The sequence below is a fragment of the Mastacembelus armatus genome, chromosome 22, assembly GCF_900324485.2.
Source record: "Mastacembelus armatus chromosome 22, fMasArm1.2, whole genome shotgun sequence".
NCBI lineage: Eukaryota > Metazoa > Chordata > Actinopteri > Synbranchiformes > Mastacembelidae > Mastacembelus > Mastacembelus armatus.
The window spans coordinates 9,728,150-9,755,010 of record NC_046654.1 but is presented as its reverse complement, the minus strand read 5'-3'; the positions used below and the strand labels follow the sequence as shown (position 1 = coordinate 9,755,010).

The 26,861-nt window shown below is 43.7% G+C and overlaps 2 protein-coding genes across 5 annotated transcripts in view; one reads left to right on the top strand and one right to left on the bottom strand.

The window, feature by feature from the left end:
* The window catches only part of kidins220a (kinase D-interacting substrate 220a), a 41,564-nt gene extending 18,816 nt beyond the window's left edge, over nucleotides 1–22,748 (top strand). Inside the window, exons 23-31 of one of the 4 annotated variants that reach the window (XM_026299871.1) lie at nucleotides 11,374–11,552; nucleotides 13,776–13,987; nucleotides 14,509–14,622; nucleotides 15,279–15,338; nucleotides 18,398–18,514; nucleotides 18,736–18,834; nucleotides 19,703–19,921; nucleotides 20,726–20,947; nucleotides 21,303–22,748. In XM_026299871.1, coding sequence (XP_026155656.1) covers nucleotides 11,374–11,552; nucleotides 13,776–13,987; nucleotides 14,509–14,622; nucleotides 15,279–15,338; nucleotides 18,398–18,514; nucleotides 18,736–18,834; nucleotides 19,703–19,921; nucleotides 20,726–20,947; nucleotides 21,303–22,217 — 2,137 coding nt within the window. In that variant the 3' untranslated portion in view covers nucleotides 22,218–22,748. Of the gene's footprint in view, nucleotides 1–11,373; nucleotides 11,553–13,775; nucleotides 13,988–14,508; nucleotides 14,623–15,278; nucleotides 15,339–17,088; nucleotides 17,122–18,397; nucleotides 18,515–18,735; nucleotides 18,835–19,702; nucleotides 19,922–20,725; nucleotides 20,948–21,302 lie in introns of all 4 variants that reach the window. The other 3 variants (XM_026299865.1, XM_026299882.1, XM_026299890.1) reach the window with 3 other exon arrangements.
* A 1,413-nt stretch (nucleotides 22,749–24,161) lies between these two features.
* id2a (inhibitor of DNA binding 2a) lies at nucleotides 24,162–26,631 on the bottom strand. Its single transcript, XM_026310016.1, has 3 exons — nucleotides 26,176–26,631; nucleotides 25,806–25,866; nucleotides 24,162–24,850 (listed from the first exon to the last, which is right to left on the bottom strand). Exons 1-2 carry the CDS (start codon nucleotides 26,527–26,529, stop codon nucleotides 25,810–25,812), a joined length of 411 nt encoding a protein of 136 aa, XP_026165801.1. The 5' UTR covers nucleotides 26,530–26,631; the 3' UTR covers nucleotides 24,162–24,850; nucleotides 25,806–25,809.
* Nucleotides 26,632–26,861: the final 230 nt, after the last annotated feature.

Genomic DNA, 26,861 nt, shown 5'->3' with positions numbered 1-26,861 from the left:
GATTTCTTCAGATCCATGAAAGGACACATTTCCTTAGGCTCAAGTGTCTTTAATTGAGCAATGAAGGGAGAGTCTTGTCTGTGTGCGTATACAGGATGGGCATTTATGCCTTTTTATGTCTATAGTCATGACTGCTTATAGGTGTGCTCACTGTAGACAGGATGGAGGAGGCCGGGTTTGCTGGGTTTGGGTGCTGTTGTGCATCAGTTGCTGGCCTTTAAAGGTTGCACTCTGTCACAATACACTAGCGCCCACAACTCCTGCGGCAGGGAAGTGTCACAGACAGTTACTATCAGCCAGTCAGCCAGCTAGATTCAGCAGACCTCCCTCCCCCATATCCATGGCAAACCACTTCCTCATTAGACAATTTTTTTTGCTGTTTTTATGTTTTTAAAGGACAATAGGTATTTCATTAGGTATTACTTGTGTAAGTGTCATGTGGGCAGTATGAGAAGCTTCTCAGAATGCTGTAACTCAGTTATATGCTGGACAGCTATGTGTTTAATCATCAGATGAGGGGGGACAATTATTACACTTTGAGAGTGAATATATGTGGTGTGTAATAGAATACAAAAAATACAGTCAACAGCAAAAATAAAATGTTCATGTTTTTCTAAGACCAGAATAGCCATAAAATTCAACTATGTCTAACTAGGGTCCTGGATTCAAGTAATTTTACCACAGCATGGGATTGTGCTTACAGTGCTCATTAGACTTAATATAGCCACAGTCCTGTCTTTCTTTATCTTCCTCCTCACTGGGTGTGTTTCCAAATGACTGCTCTGTTCCACAGTAGCCATCGGAGAAGCGGCCTTAATGATGATGACAGGAAGCCTCAAACAGGCTAAACACAACGCCTTGCCCAGAGGCCCTATCTCTTGCGCTAATCTTCCAGTGATAAGACTCAGGCCTCTGTCTGCATATCTTTTTCTGTCTCTCTGTGCTTTTCTTCCTCTTTCTTATGATCTAAGGCTTTTGAGGTCACTTTTCTCTTCTGGATGACTTAGTCTTTTTCCCTTAGCGATGGATGAGCTCCTCACGGGCCTCTCAGAATTTCAGGCCCCTTCTTCTGACTGTCTGTCTGCTTGAGAAATGGATATCTACTCCTGTGCTTTCCTTTTAAGCAGTCTATATGTATACACACATGCACAGCATATGTTTGCACAAGCACACATCTTCTTTTTTTTTTTTTTTGTAGCATCAACCGGTCAGCCATTTTCTGTATAATTAGCTTGTTACCACAAAACCAGCATGTTTCAGACCTCACACATATTTTGTTTGCATTTTAGCGTGAATGCATGTGTATGATTGGTTTGGCTCAGCCATTTTTACACAGCGAAACTGCACCTCCCCTGAACACTACTGAGTGAATATATTAGTGGTGAAGTGAACGTGGGGGTGAGTCAGCCCCTTATAGGTCAACTGTCGCTGTGCATCTCAGTCACAAGGCTGCATGCTCTTCCTCTCCTTTCCACTTTGTAAGGTTTGCTGCAGCTTGCTAGGCCACAACACATACAGCATCATAAATATTAGACAATAGACTGTATGAGTATGAACATTTATATAACTGTGGCAGTACAGAAGATATTTCTCTCATCTCCACCAGTAAGAAATACCTTGTATAAGGTTTTTAAAATGTGACTCAGTGCTAGAAACTGGTCTCAGTTTAGATTCTATGCCCTACCCAGCCTGTTAAATTAAAACCAAATTAAGGAAATGCATGAATAACACAGAGTGCCTCACAGTAATGAAGGTGACAGCCACTCTCTATGGCATATACCTGAACTCAGGTATATGAAGAGGAAAAAAAAAAAACAAAATAGAAACACCCACCTTCCTTCATATCTCACACAAAAACACATGTTCAGAACAGCTAAAAGCTGTTTTTAGCAACTTGCCTGGCAATAACAAGTGTCCATGAAGGGCTGTGAAGTGTCATTGTAGGACAGGGCGTAAAATGTGCTGTGTTAATTCCCATAGCAGGAGCAGACCAGTACAGCCTTCCTAATCTGATGGAGAATGCGTAATCGGTTAATAACCTCAGCGATTTCTATCATTAACAATAAGACTGGAGACTGCCCAGACTAATGCGAGATAGCAGGGAAAGAACTGTGTTACAAAGATGGCACTGTCTGTAGGAAATATTGGCTCAAAGCAAGCAAGCTTACACACACACATGCAAACACACAGCCAGCGTCATGACTTGCCCACCATACTGACACCAGCTAAACAGAAAGGAAAACAACAAACTATGGGACCAACCCTCCTATTCGTAGCTGTCAAATTAACAACCCCGAATCCATGTTTTGAATGCTGTTTTTTGATTACTAGCAAATTGAATTTGGAGTGTGCAGCCTTGTGACTACCATTTTCAGCTCTATCATTTCTTCCTTCTCAGAATCGGCTTTTCTCAGGAGTCAGTTGTTCCTTGTTTTAGCTGCCATTAGAGACTTAATGGCGATAGCTAACCTGTTTCATGGTTATTGCTTTAAAGCAGGCTTGCCATTTCCAGAGAGTGGTAATGGGCTTTTGTATCTTTATTTCCTTGATGTTGTTTAGACTCATTACATTTAGCCATTTAGATGCTCTTCCATAGAGTGACTTCATATGAGCAAACAAGTGTGATTTTGGGTGTGTTCTCAAGGACATATGCATGTTACTGTGACCTTTACAGTGTTTTTGAAAATCTGCTCACTGTTTGGTTTTTTTTTTGGTATTTAGATGCTCATTAGTGTTTGGTAGTCTTCCCTGGAGCCTGAGTCAGTTGTGTCATGTTTTGTGACCTCACTATCCACTATCTGAGTCTAGTATCAGGGAGAGTTCCCCCTGATATGAGTCAGTTCCTTTGTGTCCAGATACATCTTTAAGGACTATTAATAAAAACTTTATGTATCCGTTAACATTGTCAGTTTAATTTTTTTTGTTTGATGAAAGCATTTCTTTCTTAAAGGGTTAACATATTTTACCTAATGATGTATAGGGGTGTGCTCACTTGGCCCTCAAGAGAGTTTATTCCTGGATGCCCAGATCCCGTTTTCAACTCTAGAAAAAAAAAGTGTCACCGTTCCACTGAGCAGGTTCCTGCACTGCTCTGACATCTGGTGCCCTGTCTGTGCCAGGATGCCCCTGCTGCACTCAGGAGTGTGTTTCTGGCGCTGCACCTGAATCTTCTGTTCATTTCACACACCCGCACATACATACACACAATCTAATGCATGCCTTACACTTACAGATACACATAGACACAGCATTTGTGGTAAAATACATGCATGTCATAACCACAATAAGCACATGTCGCAATTACTACTTGCCTTTTCAAGCATTTGTGATTGAACACACCTCGTATCACACTTAAAACTAGTGTGGTTACACATGGAAAACACACACACACACACCTAGCTCTCACGCCAGTGCAAGAACATATGCCACCCCCAACTCCTCTGAGACTCAGTGTAATTAATCAGACCCTGAGATGCAGGCTGCATTCACTAAAAATGTGTATGCACACACACACACACACACGTTCAAACAGCACAGGAAGCAGAACACAACGGACAAATCGTTAAGTTACAAACTAGTGGTTAGAAGTGTCATTCATTAGGATATTTGCCAGTTTTTGTATGTAAAACAACCTTCAAATCTTGATGCACTTTCTATTTGCTCTGTATGTCAGTGCTTGTGAAGAGCGAACTGTTCCTCTCTCCCTCTTCATCTTCTCTTTACTTCTGAATTGTTGGCCTGCTCCGGCATTCATGCACCAAACAATCCCCCTTTCAGACACGTGACTAGAACCAGGCACTTCTCGGACACTTCAAAACTTTTTTTTTTTTTTTTTTTTTGCTTGCACTAATCGCACTTTGAATGAATATGTAGCCAGGCAATTCAGTCTTAATTAGAGAGACTCTTATCCCAAGTACTGAAACATTAAGATGACACTCTCTCCATTCAGGATTACTTTAATTGGCACAATTATTGTAATTTGGTGGCAATTATGTTTCGGGATAAAAGCGCTGTTCCAAAGCTTGTGTGGGTGATTCCGTTTATGTGGAATATTTTAATAAGCTCTTAAATATCGTTTAAAAAAAAATAGCAAGGTCCTATTCTTTTTTTTTTTTTTTTTTTTTTTTTAATATGATGAATACTTTCGAACTTTTATTGCCCCCCAATGAAAAGTCTTTATTTTTTGCCACACTGTTCATATGAATTCCCTTAAGATTCATAACACTTTGTGTAATTTACATTCACTTCATACATTCAAAAATAGTTTTTCTCTCTTTCTCTGTCCTCTGAGCGAGCCTGTTGTTCTTGTGCTAAATCCCTCCAGGAGATTTTTCAGCAAAAGATGGTGTAAAACTGGTAATTTGATCGCTCATCTCACAGCCATTTGCCAAGAGGCCTGAAAACGTGAGTGAATTTGTAAAATCTGGTGTGAAGCCACCTATGTCTCAATAGAGACTCCGTCACCAGCTTGTGGGTCTACACACCACTGTGTTGACAGTGCACCTGACTGATGAACAGATAAAGGCAAAGATGAAAAAAAAAAAACAAGGTATGGTAGATATGAGATAAAGGTTGAATAGGAAGAGGAGTGAAAAAAGACAAGAAGGGGCATTAGAGAAAAGAGAGTTCAATCTCAGGAGATAAAATGAGCTAAAGGAATCAAAGTGAGTGAATACTGTAGCGAATCAGAACAGGTAGCAACAGGATGACTACTAGACGAATTTTAGTATTAGTGTGTTTATGTCTCAGGTGAATTCAAAGCCTGAGGTGATGCTGCTGCTGCAAGTGAGATGTCCAGGTGGTAGACACACACACAGATTCATGCACGTGCCCCCTTGGGTCCCATATGGCTGTTTATATTAGTGAAACTGGTCCTCTGTTGAATCCATTTGAGTGCGTGTGTGTGTGGCTGCATTGTCGTTCCTCCATCCCTCAGGTGTTTGGCGGTGGTGACTCAGACATGAATCAGCCACAGCCAGTTCCACCAACACTCAACCCCCGCTGAGCTGCTCGAAATGTAAGAAAAACACACGGCAACCACAGCCAGTGTGTACAGGTGACACATGACGAGGTGTCTGTGTGTGTGCGTTCCAGGTGATGTTTTGAACGTGTGTGCTTCTCCGTGTATTTGCGTGTGGGGGCTACCATGTGAGTATGGAAAGAACGTCATGCAGCATTCTTTGTTAGAAAATCCTTAAAGCCTTTTTCATTCCTGCCTGTAAGTCGAGGTTCATGGATTAGTGTGATGGGTGTGAAACAAGAGAGCGGATGGGTTCCACTTTTTGTACAAAGCATAGTCATTTTAAATGCAATAAAGGCCTGTACTATGACTCTGACTGGCCTCTCCTCTCAGTCATAGTTGTCCATCAGTGACAGCAAAGTTGGATTAGCATTTAATTGTGACACAGATGGAAGGAAAGGGAGGGAGGGGGGGGGGGCAGAGTAGCAGAAATCTGCCTATTACTTTGGTATTTCTCTTGTGTTGAGCTTCATCACTGATTTCTTTATCGCTCTCCTGTCTCTTTGTGCAGGAACTGCCAAAAGGGAGGGGCAGGCTAATTATAAATAGCAGTGCAGGGTTACAAGAAGGGCAGCACTGACCTTTAAGTGGTCAGTGAGATTCGCCGCTCAGACGTGCCGAAGGCCACATGCACACTTGATAGTTGTTGCGTGCGCACACACACACACACACACACACACACACAGATATCCTGGCCCTTAACTGATGTTCACATCCTGGCCCTTCAAGTGTCAACAGAGGTCAGGTTCATTTAAGTTGCGTCTGTGTGTGGAAGCTGCACTGAAATAGTAAATTGAAGATTTAGTCTGTCTAGTCTATATAGAGGGGGATCACAAGTGTCCTTTTCTACACCATCTTTGCTTTTAAAGCAGCTTTTAATTTGCCACATGATCATGCTGCCAGCCATCCTAGAGCTTAAGGATTTAGTTATCAGATTTGTCTGCTGGAGTCTCTTGAGCTGTATGCTCCGGGTTCTAAAGAAAGTTCTTAATCTAGAGAGGCTTTTACTCACTGCCTCTGACTGGGACACAAACTGGGGTGTGGAAGCTTTTGTGAAAAATCTGTTTTACTATACAACATGCTGTCTTTGTCTGTTTCTTTCTCTCCCCTGCTCATGCGCTTATTGACATTCTTTTATCCCACTCTGATCATATTTCTGTTGCATGCATGCCTCTCAGGGAAGCTAACTGGGGGATTACCAGTTCAGCCTGAGAATCCCAAGATTTATTTGTCACATTTCATCACTCGCTATATGGATTTTAGTTCTATAAGTGGTTTATTCCAGATGCATTATTTACTATGGAACATTTGTCTTTACTTTAGCAGTCCACTCCACTTACACAGTATCATACAGATTATCAATTGGCCATTACAGCTCTCAAACCACCACATACACGGATATGAACTTTGTGGTCCAATTACTGTCATAATGAACAAACTCTGCCACGGCCCTGGGAAGCGCCAAACTCTCCTCTTGTAGATAAATCAACAAGCTGAGGTTTGGTGTTTTTTTTTTTTTTTTTTTTTTTTTTACTATTTGTCAAGTATAAAACCTTAGTTACTTAGAGTGCAGGGTTCAGTTAAGGTTTTTGGGGTCTGGAACAAGGAGGCTCAGTTTCAGCACTACACATGAGTTTAATCAACATTTCAGGGAACCACTGAGTCCTGAGCCCAACTCACCAAGAGGCCGCTCGCTCCGAAGCTGCTTGGTTTTTATCAGCCTGGTGTGTTTCCCATTAGCCTGCTTGTCTTTGTGGTTTGATTTGGGATGCACAGGTCCAGCTTAGTACAAGAGAGTTTCAATTATTGGACTAAACTTTACCACGAATATGTATGGAAAGCAGACGCTGCCACAAGTTGGCACTGGGCACTGCCAAGACAAGGAAGCAAGAGAAAGTTAGAGAGAAACACAGGGTGTCCACATTACTTGAAGCGTTTGATTTAAATCAAGGAAATACGTCTGGATTCTAAGGAGACGAAGAACATGGCGTCATCTAAAGTAAAAACATATTTTGCCCCCCGCCTTTGGGGTTGTGGAGGGCTTGGCAGCTTCAACTGTAACAATAACCTCTCTCAGCATTGATGCTGTGAGTCCACGCGCCAGCTTGCTGGTCTGTCTGCCTGTCCATTGTTTTCCCAGTGAGAGCCTCACTGGTTTCATCCATGCGCTTGGCAGACACTGTGCCAGCAGCTCTGACCAGGGGAGGAATGTGCCGGACTCGGGCCTGGTTAACTTCTTCACCCACACATTGTTGTATTGGTGGCACTGTGTCTGACATTGAAACTCTTGAGCTTCTCAAACACAATGTGCACAGGCGTTTGTCTGTTCTGCAGGCTTCTCTCTGTTTTTGGGCCCCTTTATGGAAATGTTTGGCAGTGAGACCACCTCTTTATGGCGTGTGCGCGCATGTCATTCGTAAGCACAGAGGGCAGCTGTAAAGCAAAGTCAAGTGGCACATTCATAGTTTCAGTGTCCAGAGGGAGGACAGAAGGGATAGAGAGAAGAATTCTGTTCGTTCCCATCAGCTGCAGCATGTGGGAGGTTGAGAGGAGAAGAAAGGCTATGCTCCAGTCAGCTTTGGAACCTATTAGCATTTGGATAAGCTCAGAAAGCTCCCAGTGGCCACACCACACAGAGAGTAGCTGGGCCTAAGCGCCTGTACTGCTGCAGCTATAAGCTGGGTCGTGTCAATGGGCTCATTGTGCAGAATGCCTGCTGGGATGCCTGACGGCCTTTATCTCACTCATCCTTGGTCTGCTTGAAAGTAGCACAACGATTTCCTTGGCACTCCAACCCGAGCATCCATTTTGTCATTTGGCATCTGATTGCTGATAAGAATGGTTTTGTTCATTTTGTCCGTGTCGTCTGTTCACTGTGAGGATGACTAAGTCTGAAGTGATTTGTGTCAATTGCTTAATGCCAAGGCCAATAACTCATCGTTAGTTAACTGCAAAGGATGTCATTTAAAGTGGTTAAACCTAATTGATGAACTGCTGTTGTCATTTAATGGCCACTGTTTATTATGTAACACCATGCAGTTCAACATGTGGACCAGAATCGCTCTTAATGAATCCGTTGGTTCATCGGTATTCAGGTAACTGGCCTTTCTTCATTGTTCTTTCTTTCCTTGTCTTGCATTTGTAGAATTCTCCTTATCAATGACCCACTGATTGGTGCCCTCAGATCTTTGCCAGTCATCTCAAAAGGCTGGTGTTGAAGTGTGAGCCTCACCTGTGTTTGTCCTGCAGACAGATCGGAGCATTCAGCCGGAGGCCTCAGGACTAGACCTGTAACTCTTCTGCGCTTTCTCTTTTTCTATCCATCTGCCTGGGTGTAAATCAGTGATGAATGTCCTTGATTTGTTCCTCTCACAAAGCTCAGCCCAGTTGTCTTTGGAATTCACCACTGTCTGGGCTATTCCACGTTTGCAATGGTACAACAGCTCGCCAGAGCAAACATGCAGGTCAGCAAAATCTGAGCAATTTCAGCTAATTTAGTGGATGGCCCTGTTGTTGGATGGCGTGTGCTGAGCAAAGCATGTGAAGGATGAATTTTTATACCTAATTGATATAATTTTGACTTGATAAGTCTTTGTGTTAAATTTTTATTCTTTGTCCTCACTTTTGCCACAGAACTTGTGTGATGACCAGTGAGCTATGTTCAATGGTCCTATAAAAAGACTCAAGTTTCCTTAGAAAGTCTTTGGAGGGTGTTCTCTATATAGCAAAAGGAAGTGCCCTGTTTGTGTGTGAGTCACTGGCTCCTGTTGGTCTGTGTCTAAGGGCCCACAAATAAACAGCAGTAAGCCAGCTGGAAATGGGGAAAAGCACAGGCTTCACTCAGTCTGTATATGGGTTAATACAGTTCATGGGAAAATGAACCAAACAACTGCTGTAGCCATAGCTGCTAGCTGTAGCTGTTGATGTCCTTGTACATTCACACTCCACCCTTTGTCTGTGCCTTAATATTTCCCAAACTTGCTGCCCAGGTGTCTGTGTTGGACATTACACAGCTGTTTTTGTCATTATTTGAATCAACACTGGTGCCAGGCATCGGTGCTGTTTGTGTGTGTGTGTGTGTGTGTGTGTGTGTGCGCGCGCGCGCGCACGTGTGTGTGTGTGTGTGTGCGCGCGCGCACGTGTGTGTGTGTGTGTGCGTGCGTGTGTGTGGGGGTGTCTGTGTGTGGGTGTGTGTGGACACAGGTAACATCTGTGCCTTCAGAGTCCAACTCTTCCTCCCAAGCAAAGGTTACATGAGTGGGGTTCATCTGAGTGCCAACATGGAGTTTTCTCGACCTTTTAATTCTTGTTAAAGGTTCTAATGGAGGAAAAAACTGAGAGGGCTTTGTCCACTGGAGCCCAGCTGTGCCTCTGTGTCCTCCCGGCTCACAGCCTGTTCTCTCTTCTATCAGTGAAAGTGTCTGTGCTGGCAGTTGGGTGGGTACGGTGAGGTTAAGGGTGACCCACCTGACGTGAGTCTGCATGATTGTGTAGAGGTGGATGAGATGCAAAAATTTTGTGTCAAAAATATTGCCACTTTTTTTTTTTTTTTTCCTTTTTGGACTTTGGCACGTGCTGCAAAATGAGTCACAGCTTTGCGGTGACAATCTATGGCAATACAATCTACACAAAGTTACTCATTTTTGCTTTTAGCATCTCAACATGCAGCTCTAGGACACCCCCATCTCTGCATTTCTTGCCAGACGTGTACATTTGGCTGGAGACATCTTGCAACCACAAGGCTGTTCCAGGGTTTGAACCTGTGACCTTGCGTCCATCACCAACCATCTGTCCTGTCAAAATGTCCTTGAGCAAAAAAATGGACCCCTACCTGTTCACTTACTGTAAGCATTCTTGGAAGGAGTATAATCTAAAATCCAAAACTGGAAATAATGTAACCTTTGTTGCTTTGTTTCTGTCCACCAGTACCCTCACTGGTTTAGGCATATTTGGGACATTTCAGCCAATATAGTAACTGGATTATGTTAACTGGTAGTTTGTATTATTAGCTAACAGTGTGTTTTGTTGAGCTCTGGCCAGATACTGACCTCACCCTGACTCAGCTAGCATGTTGTAGCAGTGGTACTAATCATCCAAATCAAGTCACAGAAAGGCCTGCCTGTTTTCACTCTCAAACAGAGAGGGCCCAGGGAAAAACCCAACTCATCAGCCTATGTTCTCAGCAGAGCACACCAGCCCACAGACTGGGTGATGTATGAGGAGGTGAATCCAGGGCGATCTGAGAGAGGTTTAAGCTGAATGTAGGGAGAGAAGAGCATCTACTGAGAAAAAGATGAGAAAAGAAGAGTGAGGAAGATGAGTTTGGATGAGAAATTGAGGCAGACATGAGAAAAATGTCTGCCCCCCACTGCTGTCTCCTCATTCATCTGATAAGAGTGGCACATTTGGGTGATGAATGACCGGTGTCATAAGTCACTCAGAGCTTCATATTTTCATGTCTGAATGATGGGATTAACGAGATGCACTGATTGCTCTGGGTTGTTGCTGTTTGCCTCCCTCGTAGCCCCAGCCTGTCTCTGTCTGTCCCAGAGTCAATATCTTTTTCAGCCTTGTGCAACTAGAATCAGACTTTGTACCTCAAAACACAGGCCGGTATTCATATTTATTAATCATTGTTTAACAGATGCTGGCTTAAGCTTCCTTTTATACTGTTGGTGCAGTTTTAAAATAATGTTTAAAGTTGGTATTCCATGAGCTGTAACAATCTCCAAACATGGTGTTTACTTAAAGCCTGTGATAACAAACATCATATTAACTGTAGCAGTGCATCATGATGTGCTTCCGTCTGGCGCTTGCTAAATTACCCTGATTGTCATCTTCTCAGGTTTCCTCCTCTGCTGAGAAAAGATAACATCCCTCAGTCTATCTCTCCTCAAACATACTCCCCTTTTACTATCTTGCCTTCTCTAAATCCAGTTATCTTTCTGTTCTCATGATGATGATGACCGTTGTATATCTGTTCAATCTTAACAGTACTGTTTGCTATTTCCTCTTTTCTTTTCTACCAGAATGTGATGCTTTGTGTTTACTGCTTCAAATGTACAAGTCAGAGCTTAGTGTAAACTGCATGTTGACATATTTTTCAATTGTCAATAGGGCTTCATAATTTATAGAGTTGTCCTTTACAGCCCTTTGATTTTCCTCAGTGAAGAGTTGGAAAATTCTTCTAAAAGTAACGTATTTTCTTTTTTTTTTTATTTTTCATTTACTGTCTTTGAAGACCCTAAGATCCAACAACAAAATAGCGTTGAAATCAAGGACTAATATATGTAAAATAATTGACATGATGAGTGGATTTAGCACCTTATTCTCTTTTTCTTTTCTGTCTGAAGAATCTCCAAAAGCATCCCCACCACAAAGGATGTGGAGCCGCTGCTGGAGATTGATGGAGACATCCGCAGCTTTGAAGTCTTTCTCTCCTCCAGGACGCCTGTCCTCTCTGCCAGGGATGTGGAGATGTTCCTCCCCTGCACAGTCAACCTGGACCCTAAGCTCAGGGAAATAATTGCAGGTTTGCATACACTATATATTGTACAGATGGTAAAGAACTGAGAAAAAAATTTCATAAAATGGTGTTGGCAGCCACAGGCCACCAACAGATTCATTGCACATTGTGTAGATTCTACAGGTCTTATGTGGCACTTCAACAAAAGTGCTAGAGTGTAGTGTAACATGTCAAAGTCTCCCATAGCCTTCTGAGTTCTGTTGAGGCCTGATTACTGTGAAGGCTGTAGCATAATGAGGATGCTGGTTCATTCTTGATGTCTAAAACAGCAGGTTAATGAAAATAAATTTGAGGACAAGGTCCAGCTTCTCTCTGAAGCTTTGAACCATGGCCTTCCTCAGTGAGTGAAGTTGCTCAGTTGTCATGGAGATGTTTTAGTTGTAATCACGTCACATCGCTCATTCAATCATTGAATATCCTATCATAGAAACCTCTGTACATTTGTATTCCTGTAAGACTCTTTGGTTTTGATATTCTGAAATGAGTGCTGTATTTGGATATTTTTAATGTTCGACTTATTTAAAAATCTGTACATGTTGTGAGAACAGATATTTAGGTATTAACAGGTATCTCAACATGTGGATGATAAACATCATTTATCTTTTAGCAAGTTCTTTTATCTCAAGATGATATTGTTTTCATATTTTTATTTTATTATCATATGTCTTGTCTGCAACTTTTTATATGTGAGAGAAAGAGGCTAATCATACAGTTGTGTCTAAAGTGCATAAAAGGATTCAGTATTCAGTGGCACAGAGAGAACTGTCCTCTATGTGATGTGTTGAAATCACTGCCAGCTCATTTGGCAGAGACATTACTCATAACATTACAGGAGGGTCTGCTCTAAAATCACCCACTGCAGGGACTCTCAGAAACCCACAGCTTGCTTCTCATTTCCAAACAATCAAATGTCGACCAGGTTTTCACTGCAGCACTGAGGGATCAGGACAATATTTTCACTTGCTGTCACCAATCTGCCTGTACTGCTGCACCAAATTTCACAGTTTGTAGTTACAGTGATGTAATACTGTAAGCCTGTACTTTAGCTACTGTGCGTCAGCGTCCATTCAGCCTATACAGGAGTGTCAATGATGCCTAGTGTGAAGCTGCTGCATCATAGTGTTATGAGACCACTGAACACACACACACACACACACACACACACACACACTGTCTGTTCCATTAAGCTAAGGTTGAGTCATGAAGGGCGCAGCTGACCAAGCGCTACAACCAGATGTCCAGTCTGTGACTACAGGACTCCTTTCGTACAAGTGTGTATACTGTACATATCCGTGAAACAGGTGTTTATTTGTGTGTTTGCTCAAAAGTGTGTAGGTGTTTCTCATCACCACACATGTCCCCTGAGAGCGGAAGCTGAGCAGCGCTCCTGCCCAGTCATCCCGCTCCCTACATTCCCTCTGTGGCCTGTCGGTACTTGGTGCCCAGTGTCCTGTGGCCAGCCAGTGGGCAGTGCTGTCAGTGATACCCACCCCTGAGCCTGACTCACATCATAAGGACCCCATTGTGTTCACAGGCTGGATTAAGTCTCACTCAGTGTGTCATTCAGCAGACACTTGTATAACCAGGAGACATTCTGGTGCCTGCTTCTGTTTCTGGTTCCTACTTTCTTGCCAGCCACACAGAGCCACTCTGTTCTGTCTCTGGGCTTATTTAACTGTAATTTGGGAGGTTTTACCAAATTTCCCTACTCAGCTCTGGCTTGACTCCTCTCAAAGTTATATTGATTTATGTGAAAACAATTGTGGCAAAGCACTTATGAGATAGTGTCTATGAGTTCACATGGTTTGCTTTGTTTTTGCGAAGAGAGTAAGAGAAATCAAAGTTAGAACAGAACTCACAGATGACCGTCATTGCGATCATAACATCTGCTCTCATTTTCTTTCCAGTATTTAGTTGTCTGTCTCCTATTTTGGATAAGGAGAACATGTTCATGCAAAATGTTCTTGGTGTATTCCCTACAGTGTTTTAAGAATCAAGGAATTTTGCTCTTGTGTCCTTCATTTGTTTGATATGTATTTTTCTCTTCAGATCCACAACTGTCTAAACTCTCTAGAGATGATGAAATAAAGTTAAATTATTGATGTGTGGGTGGATCTTAAGGGGCTTTATAGTCATCGCCAAGACATGATCATCAGCATCGCAGATAAACAGTCCCTTTTCTCTCCGGCTCTTGTTCTCCCCCCATCCTCCGGCTCTGTCCTCTTTTAGATGTGCGTGCGGCCAGGGAGCAGATGAACATGGGAGGAGTGACCTATCCCACGCTGCCCCTGCAGGAGGCAGTGCCCCGTCCCCAGTCAGGTTATGGCCAGCTCTCTGCAGCCTGCTCCCCAACAGGCTCCTTTCCTGGGCCCCTGCCTCCCCAGCCCCACAGTGCCTACTTCAGCGGGATGACTGGCCCCCAGCACCCCTTCTACAACCGGGTGAGAAAAAACAGGGACAGGTGTTATGACAACCAGCCTTGTACTGTTTAGAATCTAACACGTTCATATTGATGTAGAATAACTTAAGTGAAAAAATAATCATCCAGTGCCTAAAATAAAATTTGAATCACTTGCTGCCATTTAACAGAAACGGCTTCTGTAACCTGACACTCACTGATCCACACAACCACAAACACTTTTTATAAAAAATGTCCCTTTCTGAATTTAGCTGCACCAGCCTCTGCATATTACCATAATGTAGCCTTGCAATGACCTGCTTTGCAGTAGTCCCTGAGTACTTTTTGAAGCTATTAGTAGTGTTTCATATGCCCATAGTTATTGAATAAGCACTTCACTTTACTGAACAGGACTGGCGAAGTTAGCAATGTTATCTCTTCCCCATATCATTTTTGTCATATGTGTGCCTGAGTTTCCCCATATGATTTTATGATTTTCAATATGTTTGTACCTCCTCTCCTCTCCCCATCCTCTTCTCCTCATTCCTTTCATCCCCTTCGTAGCCTTATTTCCCTCATCATGTGTATCATCAGCCACGGCATTACTCCCACCATGTCCCCTCATCCTTGCGCCCTTCCATTAAACTACACGGTCAACCTAAGGACACCAATGGACTTGTAAGTAAAGAAGTAGCACATCAATGCACTTAACGTGCTTTTCTCTTGCACTTGAGCTGACATACCATTTGTTGTTGTAGTTACAATATGCAACAACATTGTCCGTGTAATTGGATTGATGGAATGTTTAAGCAGCCATTACTGTGCTCACGATTCACTGTATCTCCTTTTAAAAACTTTCTGTCATCTAAATTACTTTGAGCAGTGTGTTCCCCGCAGCACCATTCAAGGGAGATCTCATTCCATTTTTTTTCTTTTCAATGTTCAAACTGTAATTAAACTTCCAAAGATTCACACTAATGATATAGTGTTATTATATGCCACTCAGTGTTCAATATGCTCTGAGGTCCATTGTGTCAGACCACTGCATGAACATACCCTAAGGTCTAACTGCCTTTTCTTTTGTTAACTCTTCCTTTTCTCTCACCTCCTGTACTTCTTTCCTTTATCCCCCTCTTTGCTATGATTTCATATGTTTGGTCTTGACCTCCCAATGATTCTCCAACCACTGTCCAAGGGGACTGTTTCCCATTTTCTGAGCCCAGACTCAGAGTAAAGTGGAAGGTTATCCTATGAATTGAACCATCATAAACTCAATCTTCATCAGCCATTTCTTTCTATGTACAATCCTTGTCTCCATTCTGTGTCCATGTCAGGATGTTATTGCAGAGGATGCCAGAGAAAGTCTCCCCTCCTGTCCCTCTGACCCCACCATGGTAACCTGACTAACAGTAGCAGACACATTAGTACATACACTGCATAGATATACGTGTAATCGTGGAGGACTCCGGGTGTGGACATATACATCCAGTCCATCATTTTCAGCCCATTAGCCTTATGCTGAAACCTCATTTGTTGTTTTAATGCATGGCTAATGCATTTGTTGCTGATTATAAATGACAGAATAAATATACCATCACACTTGGTTGCTCGAATACTTGCAATAAATACTTTAGCTGCATCCGGTGTGACAATGAGCTCCCTTTATCTATTAAGAGATTGTGTTTGTAAATGCAATATGCTATATGTAAATATAGCATGCTGAAGAAAGTTAACTGATGGTGGCAGAGTAGCAGTTCCCATTTTCTCTTAAATGGACATAGAAGTGTTGTTAACCCAGAGAATGCATGGAGTTGCATTGGAAAGAACTACATCTCTACACTCAGATATTTACATGTTTAAGAGAAAGTAGTAAAAGAATTTGATAATACTTCTCAGGAGATTTTGGCTTACCAAAGCCACTTATCTAGGCACTGCCAGAGAACATTTAAAGGAGCTGTATGAAAGATTTAAATATAGATTAGTTGGTAATGTTCCTTCGCTCTATCTTGTCTTCATCTGTACAATTCTTCAAAATCCCTTTCGGTTTTTAAACCGTTTCATTTTTTTCCCCCTACTTTTTTGTCTCCTTTCCTCCACAGTATAAATTTTCAGATCCTTTCAATTCTGGATTTTCACTGTACATTAGCCCATCTTATGCCTTTTTGGTTCACACTTCAGTCGCTTTGTGCAGCGCTCACGCATGCCTGTATTTCTACAGATTTGTGAATGTGGATGTGTGTGCGCACTCGCTCATTTGCGTGTGACTCTTTGGATATGTATGCAGGCCTAACCCAGTGTAATTGCCTCGCTGATATAAAGCGCAAGTATGGATTTCTTGGGCTGCCGGGATTATCATCAGAGCGACTGTTGGGGCTGGCAACACACACACACACACACACACACACACACTGACAATGAGCCCAGCGCTGGTAGAGCTTATCTCCTTACCAAGACACTTCCTCCCTCACAGAGCTCTGTTTCCTCTTCCCCATCCTTCTGCCCAGCCCTGAGCTCAACCCAGCTGTAATTACAGTCTTATCGCGCACACACTGGGAGGTTCACCCAAACACGCAGACACAGCCACAGACATTTACGCCTTTGCTCACGCTAGAACGCACGCTCGCAGTCTGAATCGAGGAGTCATATTCACACCCCTCCCTGGGTTAAAACTTCTGCTTTTTCTGCACAGTAGTGAGAGATGTCTCTTTCTCTTACTGGCCTGTCTGTCTGTCTGTCTGTCTTATCCCTGGTCCATTCTCCCTGCAAAGATTATGACTGTAAAATCCTACCAACTGCAGCTAAAACAAAATCTTCAGGTCTAATAATTCTACTCCCAATAGCCTCCTCTTTTCCAGTCTGATGTGACTGGCTGGCTGTGCGGCTGCTGTAGAGGAACCATCTCCTCTCCTGCTGTGAGGCAGATAAATGTCTGTATGTCAGTGCTGTATGTTGTCAGTGCTTCTCCTGTCCCCTGATGATGACTTCAACATGTGTGCAGCTTGTCTCTCTGTCCAGTCTGAATTTTTTCAGCCTCTTTCCTTTTTGCACAGGTACAGTCCTGAGTTGTATAATAATTACAATAATGTTCATGTGTATTTTTGCCTGACTGTTTGTCTGTCTGCTTCTTTTTGTCTCCTTGTGAAGCATTTAAAGTCGATGCCTTACAAATTAAAGCAGGTACACTTTGGTTTCATGGCTATTTACACCTCCAACCCTTTCTCCACCCATCTCTACATTATCTCTAACACTTAGTTTCATTGCTACCGAGCATGCTATAGAAAGAGATGTTTTACACTCCTCACGTAGATGTCACTGCAAAAAAATAACTGAAGGTCATGTGGTAGTTCATTAGAATCACTAACACAGTTTCATTCCAGAGAAAAACCCATAACATGTGTAGATAAACATGTAGTTAAACTCCCTGATTGCCAGTCTTACTTCTCTTGTCCACCACTACAGAAACTTGGCACCTACTATTGTTTACTGTTGTGTGTGAGCTGCTTATTTATTTGTCTAACAACCACTCAAAGTCTGACTAAGCTCTGCTCTCCTCTTCCTCGAAGTCAGAAACAAAGCTGGAGGGTTTAGTCTGAAGCCATGTCTTAATGGTGTTAATAGCTGGGAGAGAGCGGAGATGATGAGGGAGGGAGCAGGAAGAAGAGATGGGGGAGAGAAACAGAGTAATGGAAAACAGAAAGAGGTCAGTACAGGAGGCTGAGAGGAAGGAAGGAAGGAAGGGAGGGAGGGAGCGAAGGAAGGAACGAGAGTGAGACTTGACAAAGACGAGCAAGGATGAGAGAAGAAAGGCAGGAGAGTGGGATGAAGGAGGGTGGATGAGGTTTGTTTAGTTTTTGTGCCAGCGGGGTGGCATGTTGGCTGTCTGTGTGGCCTTAGACGGCATCAGCAGGCCGCTGGTATTAGTCACATCAGAGCCTCGTAGCTGCGTGGCACACTGCTTCAGTGTGGTTCAGCTCACAGACTTACAGACTCCATCCCTTAAGTGTCGTGTACGCACTTTACATACTCACATATACAGTGAGAATACACCATAGGTAACAGTGTATTTGGATTGGTTGGCAGCTATATTTACTTTTACACTTAAACTGTGTGACTGAGGAAGAGAAATACAGTGTTGGATTGTGGTTTTGCACCTCTGTATGTCTGACAGTAACAGGCCTGCGTGTCCTGCACTCTTTGCCAGGAATTGCTGCTTGTTTTGCTCTAATCAATCCGTCGGTAGTGATGAGTTGCTCTAACAGTGTCCAATTTACCCTGGTAACCTTAACTCCCATATACAAAAACTCTCTGAACAAGTCATTTGTTTTCCAGTTTCATATATGTGTGTGTGTGTGTGTGTGTGTGTGTGTGTGTGTGTGTGTGTGTGTGTGTGTGTGTGTGTGTGTGTGTGTGTGTGTGTGTGTGTGTGTGTGTGTGTGTGTGTGTGTTTACACAGGCCTCTCCTGTGGTCCAGCTCAGCTCTATGAGCACTGATGCCGTGTGTGAGCGTCTCAAACAGATCGATGGACTCGACCCCAGTATGCTGCCCCAGTACACCTCCACAATAAAGAAGGTGCATCTTCAGACTGGTGGTCCATTTCTGTTACTTTTCCACATGCTTACTGGATGTTTTCTTTCCATACTCTTTGTATGACATCTTCCTCCCACGTAGTTCCTTCTGGACTACAGACAGACACTATACTACTGTACTTTTTGAGCCGATTGAACTTTACACTTTAATAAATTCAGTCAGACAGTGAGCAGACTGGTATGTGTCTTCCCTGTCCATTGCAGGCTAACATAAATGGCCGAGTGCTGTCTCAGTGCAACCTGGACGATTTGAAGAAAGAGATGGAGATGAACTTTGGTGACTGGCAGCTCTTCAGGGGAATGGTGATTTTAAATTCCTGTCTAATATGGATTACAGCCTATTTTAATACTGTTTCCAGATCAGTACTGTTGGGATAAAGAAAGATTTTTGTTTGGTGAGTCAAACCAAAAGAATTGTGCCATTAGTGGAGAAAGTACAGTCCACAGGCAATAGCAACCACCCTTTTCATTACTCTAATATAAAGGCCTGAAATAGATTCACATTAGCATACATTCTCCTCACTCTGATGCTTCACAGGTCCATCCTGTTAATACATGTCAGCTCTAGTTTGCTTCCAAAAAGCAGCAAGACAGCATCTCATAATACAACATCTTGTGCTACACTGAGATATTGGAATATGAGATTTTATAATCCATATTACGAGAAGGGGGCTAGTGAGGCAGCCAGGAGTCCAGTCAGCTGAGCTGGGGCTGAAATCACTAACACATGTAGCTGACTCCACTTCATCAGATGTTAGTCTGTCCTCTTAATACCAAACCAGAACCCAATATTGGTCATGTTTTTTTGGAGATCCAACGCAGAGCTCACGCAGGAACAGCTGGAAAGTGCGGTGGCCTTACAGCTTCTTGTATTAACCAATGTTGTGTTGCCAGGACGCAGCCAGCGCAGCCATCTGGTTCAAGATGGCTGACTGATATCTGGATGAAGGGAGGTTATTGTCAGGGAGGAGTGCACAGCTGAAATGCTCTGCTTTGCACCGACCAGCTCACTGCTCTCCTCTCACAAGCTGTTGTTGTCGCTGATCTATAACACACTTAGTTCGTACGTTACATGCTGTCAAAGAACATGTTTATCATTGACTCCTGAAAGTCAAGCCCTGTGTCCCGAAGCAGTTGGTCTGAAGTATTAAACTGTGACATATTTTTCCAGGTGATGGAGCAACGTCATGTTGAAAGCCAGGCTCTGGTGCAGGATCAGTCCCGAGCTGCTAGCGAGCAGGGTAGCAGCGTGCACCATGGGGAACCCAGCAAACGCTCAGGGAGGGCCCAGCATGAAGCAGCAGCCTTCAGCCTCAACCTCAGCTTCGAGGAGCTCAGTGGAGCAGGGCTGGAGGAGATTCCAAAACATAGCAACAACTCGCACTGGCCGGTCAGTCTTCCTGTCAAGAGCTCATCGTGAATATACCACAACAGCAGATATGATCACACATGTATGCTATGTACTCAGCCATATTTACATGTGCAAAAGAGATAAGAAGTGTAAAAGTGGCTGGTGTAAGCATACATGTGTATGGGATCACAAGGTCACACAGCCCAAACTGTCAAATGGCCACGCGTCCTTTGCACCAAGCACTGAATTAGCCAGCATGCTGGTGACCACAGAGGTTTCACATTGATGTGGTTTTTAGCGAGAAAAGAGAACAGCAGAGGAAGCTTATGGTGCTCTTCAACATAGCAGAATTAAAAATACACGTGCGCACACACACACACGCACACATACATACAGTGCAGCAAAAGGTGTTGAGGGGCCCCCTGTTCGTTATTTTCACCTTCCCTATTCCCAATTTGCAAAATCTCTGAGACACGCGCAAACACTCACACGTAGGCAGCTGGCTCCACTGCTATTTTATATGATCTCACTTTGTGATCTGTTTCAAATTCAAATTATCCAACACTGAAAACACACCACAGCTTTCATTACCACTCTGTCTGCACTCTTTGCCAGTAACTTTTTCACTGTATCCAATTCTCATACTCTGAATATTTCCTTGGTTACTAATGCAACTCTAACACATTATTTTAATAAATGCTATTATAACTGCCACATTTTTCTATTTATTATATTTAGGTGTCCTGTACTCTGGGTTAACCCACTAAAACCACAGAGCAGTTTATTCTTTAACAAACTAGCGGATGTTTGCAAACCAGCCCAAGTCTTTTTTTGTCTTGTCAGGTGGCAAATCACCGCACTTCAAGCATGTCCAGCCTCAACTCCCAGGAATCCTCGAATGACATCTGCAAGCTGACAGACAAGCAGCAGGCTGAGTATCATGATGCCTACAGGGAGTACATCGCTCAGATGGCCCAGCTGGAGATGTCCGGCAGTGGGGGAGAGCGGCCCTTGCAGTCCCACCCTGGACAGTTCCTTCAGGCTGCCAGCTCAGAGGACAAAGGGGTGGGTGTACAGTCACAAGTACACCGTCACAGTTTTGTCACCGATAGCGTAACTTCCACTGTCACATTACAGGAAAATAACTTTTAACGCATGCGGACATCATTTAAAGGATAGTCTGTATGTTATGTTGTTTTACTTGTTGTATTTCTCTGGTCTGCAACAGCAAAAGTCTTATTCTGCGCTGGGAAAGGGGAAATCACTGCTTTCTTGTGTTTCTTAATTATTGGCTTATACTATTTATTTCTCTTGGCACATGAAGAAGAGACAGGAATCTCCTCTTCAGAGGCCTCTCAGCCAATAGCACAGGATCCTGTATATTTTCATGTTCTCACTGAATCCTCTTCCCACTCCTCAGGCCAAGGAAGGAGCTGACCAAGACAGCCGCAAGCCTTTCACCAAGAGAGGCTCCAAGACTGGTGACGCCACAGACTTCGCCTCAGGGACCGATGCCCCTTCACTAGACCCCATCAGTGAAGAGGATGAGAGGCTGGACCACAGTTCGGCCTCCAGGACTCCAGTCTGCAGGAAGAAGACAACTGGGTCATACTACCACAAGCTGCCCAATGATGACGACTCAGGCCCAGAAGAAGCTGACAATACTACACCTCTCCTCCACAAAGAGGAAATAGCTGGTCCGTCATCCCACCGAATCTCCCAGCCCATTCGGCTCCTGACCAAGCCTGGCTTCCTCACCGACATCCTCCTGGATAAGAAGGACTCGTCCGACTCAGGGATGCGGTCCAGTGACAGCTCCTCGGACCGCTCCCTGGAGGAGGTTGAAGGAGATGCTGACAAAGAGGGAGAAGCCCTGAACCCCACTTTAATTGAACTGGAGCTGGAGGGTGTAGTGAAGAAGAGAAGCCCCCTCCCTAGCAGCCTGAGTGGCCTGCAGGACACCACCATGGCCCGCATGTCCATCTGCTCAGAGGCTCCTTCTGAGGCCAGCCTAATGGCCAGCAGCCCAGATGAAGGGTGGCCGTCGAGCAGCGTCAGCAACCTCAACCGCACAGCCAGCAACACCACCCTGAATAACAACACGAGCAGCCCCACTGACAGCACCATCAACACTAACACCAACAACAGTCATCAGCAGCAAGCTAACATCACAGGCAAAGAGTCCAACACCCGCCACTCCAGCATCGACATCTCACCAGCTGTCATCATCACCCCCGGCAGCAGCAGCGGCACCGCCAACACCACAGCCACCGCCATCCGCAACCAGAACCTGCGCTCCATCAGCCTGGGAGATGAGAGGGAGAGTGTCCTCTGAGGCGCTGCTCGTTATTCTGAGAGGGATGTAGGCTGTTGGTCCTGGTGTCGGTAGAGATAACCACACTGTTGATGTTAGAGTAGATCCGTGTTCTGCTGTTAGGAAGAAACTGTAGGAAGTGTTGCTGTGAATCAAAAGTAGCGCTTTAATGTCATTCTTGTGTTAGGAGGCTGTTTGCTGTCTCATGTGTTTGGATAGTTACAAAATGAATCTCTCTGTGTCGTGAATGTGGTGCTGTACTGTGGAAAAGGTGAATTTACTGAAGGAGTGTTATGTGCTGTGGACATCACACACAGCAGGAAAGAAATCTGGTTTTTATAAATGCAGTGACGACTGAAATAGCTGATGTCAGCGCTTGTGTGTGCGGTGTCTTGTTTGGTAGTTAAAATATTTCGAATAGATGGTAATGTAGAGTCACACTGTGAGTTGTTGGTAGTTTTTGTGATATAAAAAAAAAATGTGCATGTGCTCGACTGGTGATGATTCTTCGTGAAACATGTAGTGACCCATTAAACATTTTATTGAAATTAATTTGTCTTGTCTGCACCTTCTTGTAGGAAAACCAGCAGTTTCTACAGTGAATCTTTTTAGAGTAGAATGTAGCTGGTAAATAACTTTAATATTTAATCTAATGCATTTCAAGGGAAACGCTGGTACATGCAGGATGGTGTCATATGAAGGATTGATATTGTCCGATAGATGGCGCACTTTCCATACAAACGTGCTGCAGGCTGATGACACGGACTCTACCTGTCTTATCTACTGAGAGTAAGAGCTTGAGCTCAGACACTCCCAGAGTTGGTTGTGGGGTCCTGCTGAGGTCTTTGAGGAGGATTTTAGGAGCTTTCAATTTACATGTAGATTAGTCTCAATTAGACATTTGATAGATTTCATGTGTTGTAACAAAGAATGACTTTTTTTTTTTTCCTACAGCTTACACACTCGATCAGTAAAGATCCCATTAAGTGATCCTTGTGGTAAAGTCGTCAGATGTAGGTCTGTTTCCTAATGAGCGGGTCTGTGCTGTGAAAATGTCTGAGAAGCCTCTGAAAGCAGGTAAGTTCTCACTACACTACATCACCCAGAAGCCCAGATATTTGTACCTTCCTGTGATTGATGCCACCTTTGCATTACAGTGCTCAATACCTTGTCCCAGTGAAGTGCACGTAAGGTCGATTAACTCATTAATTCATTCATTAAACCTAAAGAGAAATTGCAGAAGTCACCCTCAATAATAATTCAATTATCTCACGAGCACACACTTTTTGACCGTGTTCATGTTACCTGGTCATGTTTTGGCAACAAGCAGTAAATTTACTCTCCTCTAGGTGTTCCCACTGCTTAAAATAAAACACACCAGGGCAATTTGACCTGTCGGATGACGGAAAAAACCTTTTTTTAAAAAAAAAAAAAAAAGGTGCATTTGGAAACGGAAAGCAACACAGGCTCAAAGTGTTTTTTTTTAATAAGACATTTTAGAATCACTGCTCTAATGAACCAATAAGGCAGAGCATCACCTCAAGTTAAACTGTCCACTTTAATTAAAAACACAGTAACTTACAGCCCAGCGCTTTAATGGCTCAGGCTGTCACGCCAAAGCATTTAATCCCATTTATTTTACAAAGCATGTGGGGAAAGTAAAAGTGAAGTCACTGCGTCCTAAATAACGTTTACTTTGACGCATAGACCGTTATAGCTCACATTCTGCAGCCCTGATTAGGACACTTTGTTGTTGGATTTGTTTTTGGGTGTGCGTCACATGCTCGGTGTGTGTAGAGCGCAGTCACGTCTATACGCTTAAATTCAGCTGGACGCGCAGCTGGGAAACATTTTGCGCACTGATTTGATGGCACTGACACCAACACTGGAGCCTCACCCTCACCCTCACCACCATCACCACCCCCAAAACCTGTAGGCCTTCCCCCAAATCAAAACATGTCCACATTGCGTTTTTGATTTATTTTTGTATAAAAAAAAGGTACAATTTACATTACTTTTATAAAAAGTTTCAGCATAATTAGGTACAACATTACACTTTGCAGAAGTTTCAAATTCCTGCAACTATACAAGATAAACTCCCCGATAAGAGTTCACAAGGTTTCATTCGTTCATTTTAACTTTTTTTCTTTTTAAAACAACGTCCAGTCCTTCATGTGCCAACATTTCTGACAAGACAAGACTAAACTTTTTACAGTAACTAACCAAGTTGTCTTTTCTATTCACGTTCCCACCTCCGCAAAAAAAGCGAAGACTTCAACAAGGAGAGGGACAAGGGTGAAGGGGAGGGGGGGGGAATAATCCTTGTGACAATAATCTCGTTTTTTCCTCCCACTGTCGGGAATATAACGCGCCTTCCATTTCCAGAAAGGACCCACAAATAAAAAGTCTTTTAAGTTAAATAATAATGAAGTGTCCAAACAGAAAACACATCACATAAGATTGTCCCATAATAAGCAAAAGTCTCTTGATTTCAGCGTCAGAAGAAAAAAAAAAATTAAAAAAAAAGAAAATTCCAGGCCTGGAGGACAGAGGTTGGAGGTGGGGAGGGGTGGTGGAAGTCCTGCTCCCCAGGTCCTGTCTGTCTGTGTGTATGTGTATATATATATGTGTGTTTTTGCGTCTTGACCAAACACCTGCAAAAGATTGAGAAAGAGAGGCGTGTTTAGAAAATGCAAACAGGGCAGAGATCCGGACAGACTGGCGCCAGAGAGGAAGCCGCAGTTTTTAACATTTAACCAAACACTCCCAATACTAAGCAAACCCTGCGCTCCAGATGTACACACACACACACACACACACACACACACAGAAGGGAGGACGCGCGCTTCTCGCACAACTTCAGCCTACAATCTGGGGAAGAATCAGCGTAATTGCCGCTCAGCTGGCGCCTACCCACTTCTTGTACCAATTATGTGCAGACATCGTAGTAGCAGTAATCCAAACAGCCATTATTTTTCCTGTTGCAGATGCTCTTCATTATAGACACAAGAGGCTATAATACAACCCTGACGACTGCTACTTCTATACAGTAACGAAAGCAGCCTGGAGCGAATATCTTTTGATTCCACTGAACTCCAGTGTGGAAAAAAAAGAAAATAGGTGCCAGCAAAATGTCTTTGGACTCATCTGAGGAGTCGCAGAACTATTTGATTAATGCAATAAATCTTTAGATCTGGGTCAGCTCCAGTCCTGGAGGAGCCCCACGGTGTGATGTTTGTTTGAGACACTAAAAAAAAAAAAAAAAAAAAAAAAAAATTTAAATGTCGGATTTTCAAGCCTCTATTGCAAATTGCTTTTAAATATATATTTATATTGCGATTAAATTTGGATTGAAGTCAAGCCAGCTGTCCGTGCCTCGTCAGAACTGACGCCCTGTAGTGTTGCGGTGCATTCTCGTGCAGAAAAAAAAAGCAACATATTGGGAGCATTACAGCGACGTGAGACGACGACCACATTAGTGGGAAACAAATGCATTGGTAAATGGTAATTCTAGCTCATTCTGCTCCAGCAGACTGGGAGACAGGCTGTAGCGGAGCCTAAAAAGCCCTGGACAGAATGCAGCAGCAGACATGAGGACAGCCTACTTACCGCTTTAACGATGCAGAGTCCGGCTGTCATCTGTCATCAGCTCTGATGGCAACTCCGGGGACTGAAAACAAACAAACAAACAAACGGACCAAATGTTAATTCTTTACGCAGCATCCGACTGAGGTGCCTGGTGTTGCAGCAGTGTTATGTAGGTCGAATCTCTTCCCCCATCTGATTCTGAACAAAAGAAGGAAAGAAAAATGCCATTTTCTTTTCCAACAAGCCATTTTGTGCGAGTTACGCAAAGGTTACAAAGGGGGAACTGCCTATGCGCACTGATACAAAAAAAGCAAAACACTAAAACAGCTCTCACAACACACCAGGCTGTCGTTTTCCAATTAAGATACTCGTTTGGTTACGGTGTAATTACCTGTAATGACAAGATGCTGATATCTGTGTTGAGGGTGGTCAGAGGGGTCCTGGATGGCGCCTGCCCCGGTCGCGCTGGGTGATGCAGGCTGGTTAGTGCGACACTGGAGTCCAGCGCAATCTGCAGGTCCAGGATGTAGTCGATTACATGCTGCAGGATTTCCATCTTGCTGACGTTCTTGTTCTGGGGGATGCTGGGCACCAGCTCCTTCAGCTTGGAGTAGCAGTCGTTCATGTTGTACAGCAGGCTGAGCGGGTCATCCACCGGGGTCTTGCTCCGAGAGATTCCCAAGGAGTGCTCTGATAAATTCGCGTTGTTTTTCCGGAAGGACCGCACTGGGCTTATTGCTTTCATTTTGTCAGAGTTGGGTTCAGCGAGAGGCTTTGATTGTGTCGATTTCTTGCTTCTTTAAGTCCTGATTTTTCCAGACGATCAGCGACCAGACTGGGCTACTAAGCTGTCAGTGTGGTTTATATAGGCAGCAGGCTGGGCATGCGACAGAGGCGGGTCAAACGCGCTGATTGGGAGCGGCCACGGCGTCAATCGACGCCTCTTTGCTCTGCCATTGGCTCTTCTCGCTGAAATCCCGCCCCTTCCCCTCCGCGTTACCAGTGGCAACGCATGTTGGAGGCGGAACCCAGAGGGCGCTTCAGCAGCTCCGGTGGGCAATTTGGAAAATTAAGCCC

What these genes read in the sequence shown, in the direction of transcription:
- id2a (XM_026310016.1), bottom strand. Translation starts at nt 26,529, where the DNA reads ATGAAAGCAATAAGCCCAGTGCGGTCCTTCCGGAAAAACAACGCGAAT. An exon ending in TCAGCATCTTGTCATTACAG is followed by an intron (nt 25,867 to 26,175) that starts GTAATTACACCG and finishes GTTTGTTTTCAG; the next exon opens with TCCCCGGAGTTGCCATCAGA.